This window comes from Trachinotus anak, unplaced genomic scaffold (genome assembly GCF_046630095.1).
Source record: "Trachinotus anak isolate AG129_WGS33_773 ecotype Australia unplaced genomic scaffold, CSIRO_AGI_Tana_v1 ptg000004l, whole genome shotgun sequence".
Lineage (NCBI taxonomy): Eukaryota > Metazoa > Chordata > Actinopteri > Carangiformes > Carangidae > Trachinotus > Trachinotus anak.
This window is the reverse complement of record NW_027273855.1, coordinates 9,140,012-9,147,737: the sequence shown is the minus strand read 5'-3', so window position 1 is coordinate 9,147,737 and position 7,726 is coordinate 9,140,012. Positions and strand designations below refer to the sequence as shown.

The 7,726-nt window shown below is 41.1% G+C and overlaps 1 protein-coding gene across 1 annotated transcript; it reads left to right on the top strand.

Moving 5' to 3' along the window:
* Positions 1–2: 2 nt before the first annotated feature.
* Positions 3–1,628, top strand: LOC139620287 (actin-related protein 8-like). The gene is made up of 5 exons (XM_071475642.1): positions 3–115; positions 349–453; positions 605–779; positions 1,158–1,311; positions 1,529–1,628. The coding sequence occupies exons 1-3, from the start codon at positions 44–46 to the stop codon at positions 713–715; spliced, it is 288 nt and encodes a 95-aa protein (XP_071331743.1). The 5' UTR covers positions 3–43; the 3' UTR covers positions 716–779; positions 1,158–1,311; positions 1,529–1,628.
* Positions 1,629–7,726: the final 6,098 nt, after the last annotated feature.

The following is a 7,726-nucleotide window of genomic DNA, read 5'->3' as shown; positions in this document are numbered from 1 at the left end:
TCAGAAACCAGAAAGTAAAGAGCAGAGGCAGAATGGGCTTAAAATGGTCGACCAGGCCATCTGGTCTGAGAAGATGTCAAACGGAGTGCGGAGAACTCCTGTGTCTGCTGAACAGGTGAGTGTATTGTGAACTGAGTATCCACACAAGCAAAGTGAGTCCATTCCATGCTGGAGAGAAATGACAGAAATGCAAAGTATTTAAACTGCATTTCCTGTACGAAAGGTGCTACAGTGACTGAGAAAGGACTGATTTAAAGTATACTAATTTATCTTGTTTTTACATTAGTGCATGTGGTACATGCTCACATGCATACAAATTTACAGAAGAATCTATGTGTTTGTTTGTAGGCCAGAGCGTATAATTGTCAGGTCCGTCCAGCAGTACTAGACACTAGCTCCAGGGTGAAGTGGACCAACACAGCTCACCATCCTCCTTATCTGGTGGGAGAGGAGGTCAGTGCATGTGTCTGAATGAGGTTCTTGCTCCTTTAATGCAAATGAAATAAGACATCTAAAACAATTTACCATAGGTCTTTGTCTGTTTTATCAATTTTTCTTCAATTTTCTCTCTTCCCACTCACCTTTCCATCCTGACAACATGCAGGCTCTTTATGTGAATCCATCCGACTGTTACAGCATCCACTGGCCTGTAGTCAGAGGTCAGCTCAGTGTGCACCCCAATCCTTGGAGGCTCACTGACTGCTGTCCTGGTTGACCTTGAGACGATTTGGAGCCATGTCATTAAAAAGCATCTTGAGATCCCCCTCAAAGATTTAAAGGTAGGAGAAACGTCTTCCTCCTTATATCACTTTCCTTTGTGGGGCAAAGTTGAAAGTGGTCAGCAACATGTTGAAACTAGAAAACAATAAATGTTGAAAGAAGACAGTTACAAGAGGACTTATAACTATAGTATTATTAAATTGTTTTATTTAGCACTGTATGTGAAAGTTCATTCAATGTGATCAGCTAAAAGGCACAACATTTGGAACATCAAAACACGAAAAAATACATGAAAAGGACAAGATTAGCAGGTATAAAATGTTTAGCATTACCTAGAAGCACATCTACAGAAGCATCCCTATTGATGTCTTGTTTTTAGTGCGGCATTTTGCATCTGTATTACAGTGAATGTTCCATCTATCTGTGGGGCCCCACAGGTTGTGTTTGGCTTACGGCGGTTCTGATGTGACCCGTACTTTCTTCTGGCTCCTGCAGAGGGCAGGGTTTCCCTACAGAGACTGTCAGCTGTCCAGCAGACTGGACTGTCAGCTACTGCAACATCTAAAAGAGAAATTCTGCCATCTAGACCAAGTGTGTTTTTTTGTTAGACAAGTCGGGTCTGTGTCTTTTTGTTTAGAGGGAGTGTTGGAGAACTAGATGTATGTTTATCAGTTTGAATAAAGCATGCGCTCCTTTGTTTCTGGTTAAACAACCATGGTTGTTATAAAGAATAGAAGAGAGAAATCAGATTAATGTAGTTATTCAGATTAATTTCAAAATGTGTCTTTCTTATGCTTCTACTCAACAGGACATATCAGGACTACAAGATCATGAATTCCAGACACGTTTCCTAGAAGCCCCAGCTCTGCTCTACCAGGTTCGACTAGGGGATGAAAAATTACAGGTAAATACTTTAAATGGTAATAATAAACTACCACCCTGTGGCTAAACATTAAGTCATAAATTCTCATTTTCAAAATCATTAGCCTGTTATAATAATATAGCCTAGTCTTGACTGTGGGTGATGGGGACCTCTGCTGGTGACTTTATAGATATTCTTAATTTAGGCAGGGAACGTATAGCCTAGCGAATTAGGGTAAAGTTTTTCCACAAAGTGCATTCACACACTCAGCTAAAATGATAATTATAGGCCTATCAGGTTCTTCCAAACAACCAGCTGTTATAGTTTCACAGAAGTAAAATAAATGTGAACTATACGGTGTAGAAAGAGAACGGTAGTCTATAACACACGCAAAGAAGTTAGCACCAGCACGCTAAACTATTATTTTGACGGTTTTACAATTCACTTCACAATTCACAATTCACTTCCGTTTCCGGTCTGTCCGCCTAATTAGCTAGGCTATACATTCCCTGCCTAAATTAAGAACATCTATAAAGTCACCAGCAGAGGTCCCCATCACCCACAGTCAAGACTAGGCTTGACTGTGGGTGATGGGGATTTTGATTTTGAAAATGAGAATTTATGACTTATGTAGTGGCCATTTGTCCATAAAAAAAAACCAAATTAATCTTTAAACCAAACAAAATCAAAAGGCCACTGATGCACCATAGGAATGTGGTTTAACGCAGGCAAAAGAAGATGAATGTCCAAACTCAATCCTTGTGTTTTCATACAAGGTTACTCATAATTAGCAAATTAAATTTACAACTAAGACTAACTTCACAAATAGCTCCTACACTCCGGCCCCTAATATCACAATTACAGTTATCTACAAAAAAAAGGAGCTACTTCTGAAACTACAACTACAAGACAGACCTATTTTATATGTCATAATAGCCCTAAATGGACCATCTTCTTAAAGAATCGGCAAAATAAAACACAGGTTAGTTGGAGAAGAAGAAAGAAAAAATAGAGGTAGAGAAAGAGAGAGTCATGATGTTAAACCGCTGCTTCCAGTAGTAGACAGAGCTTCGTCACAGGTCTTTCCAGAATACGAGTCCTAGTTTGAAGACGCACAGTGTGTACCAGGCCCTTTGGATCTGGTCTGATGAACAAAACTTTCCCCATGATCCAAGATCCTCTTGGAGCTGAGGCATCTGCGACCAGAACAATGTCTCCAGGAGTGAGGTTTTTCTTTGGCCTTGTCCATTTTTGTCTCTCCTGCATTATGGGTAGATACTCACAAATCCATCTTTTCCAAAACAGTTCAGCAATATACTGTACTTGCTTCCGCCTTTTCCTTATGTACAGATCATTTCGATCAAACAGTCCTGGTGGCATGATTGGTTTTCCTTTCAACATTAAAATGTGATTTGGTGTGAGAGCTTCTAAATCATCTGGATCATCTGAGACTTTTGTGATGGGTCTGTCATTCAGAATTGCCTCAATCTCACAGAAGACGGTCTGGAGCCCTTCATCATCCAGAGTTTGTTGTTTCAGTACTGAAGTGAGAACGCTTTTCACTGAACGAATCAGATGTTCCCAAACACCACCTTGATGGGAAGCTGCTGGTCTGTTGAAGCTCCATTTAATGTCATTCTGAACAAAAGCCCTTTGAATTTTGCTATGATTCAGAGCAGCCAGACTCTCGGTTGGCTCCAACAAAATTTGTGCCATTATCCGATCTGATAACTGAGACTGGACCTCGTCTACAGATAAACCTCCGAATTGCATTTATACAGGAGTCTGTATCTAATGTATAAGCTACTTCCAGATGCACAGCACTCCATATCTTTTAACATGACTTCTGCCTCTCTTAAACATCAATGGGGCCAAAATAATCAGTTCCCACATTTGTAAAAGGAGCCTTTTCAGGCAGCACTCTCTCTTCAGGTAAGTCAGCCATCCTCTGCTCAATCAGCTTTCCCCTGTTGCGTTTGCACACAATACAGTTGGATATTATCTTCCTGGCAGCAGAGTTTGCGTTAGTGATCCAATATTTTTGCCGTAACCTGGACAGCATGTGATTCCTCCCTGCATGCCCCAGTTAGTTATGGATATAGCGCAAAATGAGTGTGGCTACGTGCATGTCTTTAGAAAGAATCACCGGATGTTTAGATTCTGCTGACAATGCTGCTTTATTCAACCGACCACCAACTCTGAGGATTCCATCACCAGCACTGGATCCAGTTTGTACAACGTACTTTCTTTGGAGATGGTTTTAAATCCAATCTTGAGTGAGGCGATTTCAGCTTCAAACTTGTGTTTTTGTACATACAGAATGATGGACTCTTCTGCCTTTACAAGATCTTCAGGAGTCAGACTTTGTTTTTCAAGCGTGACCTTAAAGTTCTGAACTTTCCTATCCACTTCTTGATCTTTATTAAGGCCTGCAGAAGCACTAAACTCTTTCCTCTTCTGCGCCAATGTCATAAGTGCTGCTTTGATTTTTAAAAACCAAGCCACAGATGTTCTTAACTTAATCCAGGATGAAAAGTAATTGATCAGCTGGCCAGTGGCCTTTTCCGCATCCTGGACAATAGCATTCACTGTCAAGTCCCTTTTGACCTCTGGGTCATCGTCAGAAATCACGTCACAGTCCTCTTTCAGATTAGGCCATTCCTTCTCTGGTTTGGAGAGAAACTCAGGTCCATTTAACCATCTCCTGTCTGTCAGAAAATCCCGAGCCTTCATTCCTCTTGATACTTCATCTGCTGGATTTTCTTTTGAACTCGCATATCTCCATTGTTCAATATCTGAAGCTTCTCTGATGACAGAAGTTCTGTTTGCTACAAAAGTGTGGAATCGTTTGGTCCCATTTGCAATGTATTTAAGAACTGTTGTACTGTCTGTCCAGAAAACGGATGTCTCCAGCATAAGTTGCAACTCCTTCCACAGCATCTTATCAACTCGAACAGCAAGAACTGCAGCTGTGAGTTCCAATCTTGGGATTGTAGTCTGCTTGAGCGGAGCATCATTTTCCAGTCTCAAGTAAGACACAGTTCCATATCCAACTTGACTGGCATCAGAAAAGTGGTGAAGCTGTGCTGAAACTGGGACTCCAAAGTCTCTGGGTTTAATACAGCGTTCCACTTTGAACTCATCCATTTTTTGAAGATCCTGGAACCATTCAGACTAGAGAAGGCATGGGGAATGACTTCATCCCACTTCAGGTTTCTCCTACATAGCTCCTGCAGCAATAATTTAGCTGGCATACTGAATGGGGCCAAAAATCCCAAAGGGTCATAAAGAGAGCTGACCACAGAAAGAATGCCTCTCCTGGTATGTGGTTGTTCTTGAACTAAAGTTTTGAACTGGAACATATCAGTCCCAATGCACCATTGTAGCCCAAGTGCTCGCTCTGTTGGAAAGTGATCTGAATCCAAATCCATCTCCATCATTTTATTTGCTCTCCTTTCCTCCATGACTGACAGCAGCACAGTACGGCTGTTGCTGATCCATTTTGAAAGAGTAAATCCTCCTTTTTCACAGAGAGCAGTCAAATTCCTGATCATTTGTACAGCTTCTTCCTCTGAAGCCATGGCTTTCAGGCAGTCATCCACATTCAATCCAATTATGCTTCACTGTATTGATCACTTCGAGTGGAAAATCCTGTGCATTGTCTTCTGCTGTTCTCCTCAGAGCATAATTTGCACAACTTGGTGAGGATACAGCACCAAACAGATGACCTCTCATGCGATGTTCCTGTGGAGGCTGCGCAGTATCACCATCTGGCCACCAGAGGAAACGGAGAAAGTCGATGTGTTTATCTGTGACACGTACTTGATGAAACATGGCTTTGATGTCTGCCATTATTGCAACAGGTTCTTTCCTGAATCGAGTGAGGACTCCAATGAGAGTGTTGGTCAGATCAGGTCCCTGCAAGAGCTGGCAGTTCAGTGATGTCCCTTTTATATGTTGTTCCACAATCAAACACAACTCTCAGCTTGCCTTTTCTGGGATGATAAACTCCATGATGGGGAATATACCACATTTTTCCATCACTTTGTTTTAGTTGATCAGCAGGCACCACTTCAGCATATCCTTGAGTAATCATATTCTTCCCTAAATATGTTGTTCCTGTCAAATTTTATTTTCAGGCCTTGGAGGCGCTGTTCTGCAACACAGCGATTGTTTGGCAGGACACAATCCTCCTGTCGAAAAGGTAAGTCAATACAATAATGACCTTCAATTATTTCTGCTGTGCTACTTACAACATTCATGAACTTGACATCTTCTCTGGACATTTCAATCTGCTCCTGAACTGATCTCTCATTAAAATCGTATTGTTGAACCAACATGTCTTGAAGATGTTCAGTGGAGATTCGGTTGGCTGTTACAGCAGGGCAGCCACTCTTACTCCTACCGCTTATGCCACGAAGTGGACCATTAATGACCCAACCGACCCTGGTTCTTACTGCATAGGGTCCTTCATCCTGGCTGTTTATTATCTCCCAAGGCTCCATTACTTTGGGGGCATCAGTTCCAATTAGGAGGTCTACACCTGCATCAATATCATGGAGCTTTACATCCTTCAGATAAGACCACTGAACAAGATCCTCTTGTTGAGGGACATTGAGTGAGGAGACAGGCATGGATCTCTGTGTTAAAACATTAGGTAACTGGATGAAATCGTTCATGTCCACATCAGATACCTCAAGACCTGACAGAATATGAGCATTTACAATCTTCTTTTGCCCCATTGTTCTCATAAAAAAAACTTGTCTTTTTGCCACTCACATTTAATTTTCTTGCCAGGCTCTCTGTGCAAAACATTCCTGAGCTTCCGGGATCCAAAAAAGCATATGTCTGTACAGCTTTGTTACTCTCGTGGCTCCTAACTTTAACTGCAACAGAAAAGATAGAATCATCTTCAGCACCGGCCCCAATATGACCACAGGTCTGTGTCATTACAGTCTGTTGTGATTGTTTGGAGGATGTGCCTTCCTGGGTGCTTTTGGTTACACATGTTGCAATCCAAACGACTCCTACAGTCTTTGCTCATGTGGCCTACTTTCAGGCAGCCAAAACATATTCCCTTTTCCTTGATGAAATTAATCTTATCCCGGTGTAATTTCATTCTAAACTGAGAGCAGTTATCCAGTAAGTGATTACCTTGAAAACAAAACAGACAACTTTGAATTGAGGAGAGCTTGATTTTATTTCCTGTACACTGAGTCATGTCTCCTTCCTTTATCGTGGTGACATTAGTAGCAAAACTGCTTTCCTTCTTCTTTTGTATGAAATGGCTGGTCTTGGAGGACTTGGATCTAATGGGTGGTGAGTCTTGAATGTTGCCAAAAAGCGGATCTGAGGTAATTTTTGACTTCCTTTTCAATAAAACTAACAAGATCAGCAAACAGTGCTCTCCGACCATTTTTCTCAAGTAGATCACAAGCAACATTCCTCCATCTTTCCCTTAGCTTGTAAGGAAGTTTCATGATGATGCTTCTCATGTTAAAGGGCAAGTCCAGCATTTGTGTCATTTGCTGTGTTAAATTTGAAAATCCTCGCAGAAATGGAGAGAATGACTGTAATGCTTTAACATCCTCACTTTTAACAGGTGTCCAGTTAAGAATATTTTCCATATAAGCACTTGCAATTTTGTATTCATTTCCAAAATGCTCTGGTAGAAGAATTTTGGCCTTGTTTGTTTACTTCATTGCCTCGAAGTATTCACATTGTCTTTTAATTTCATCTTGTGGCAAAGGTGAGTTTATTAAGATTCATGCAGCACTTTTGCAAGCGCCAAGTTCACTGAGTTGACATTTTCTTTTGATTCCATTAACACAGTGATCTTTTCCACAGACATCTTTGCACTTCACACTCCTCTTTTCCTGGTTCATTTCTATGTAGAAGCACAAGCCTTTAGAAGTGAGCTTAATAGTCCTTTTAGTTGGCAACATTTCGGCCTCTTTCGGCGTATCGTCAGACATTTTATTGATTCTTCCAAAACTGCTTATTGTGCATCAATCAACATCCACATTGGACAAAACGTGCAGATAAAAAATAGCAAAAACAATTTATTTATTGGCTGATCAGATCCAATTCATCCCACACAACACCACACACTGAGGTTGAGCAATTTTATGAATGGAGACCGCT

Coding starts and splice junctions, on each gene's coding strand:
- LOC139620287 (XM_071475642.1), top strand. CDS start 44: ATGGTCGACCAGGCCATCTGGTCTGAGAAGATGTCAAACGGAGTGCGG. Junction 116..348: donor CTCCTGTGTCTGCTGAACAG/GTGAGTGTATTG, acceptor GTTTGTTTGTAG/GCCAGAGCGTATAATTGTCA. Junction 454..604: donor CTTATCTGGTGGGAGAGGAG/GTCAGTGCATGT, acceptor GACAACATGCAG/GCTCTTTATGTGAATCCATC.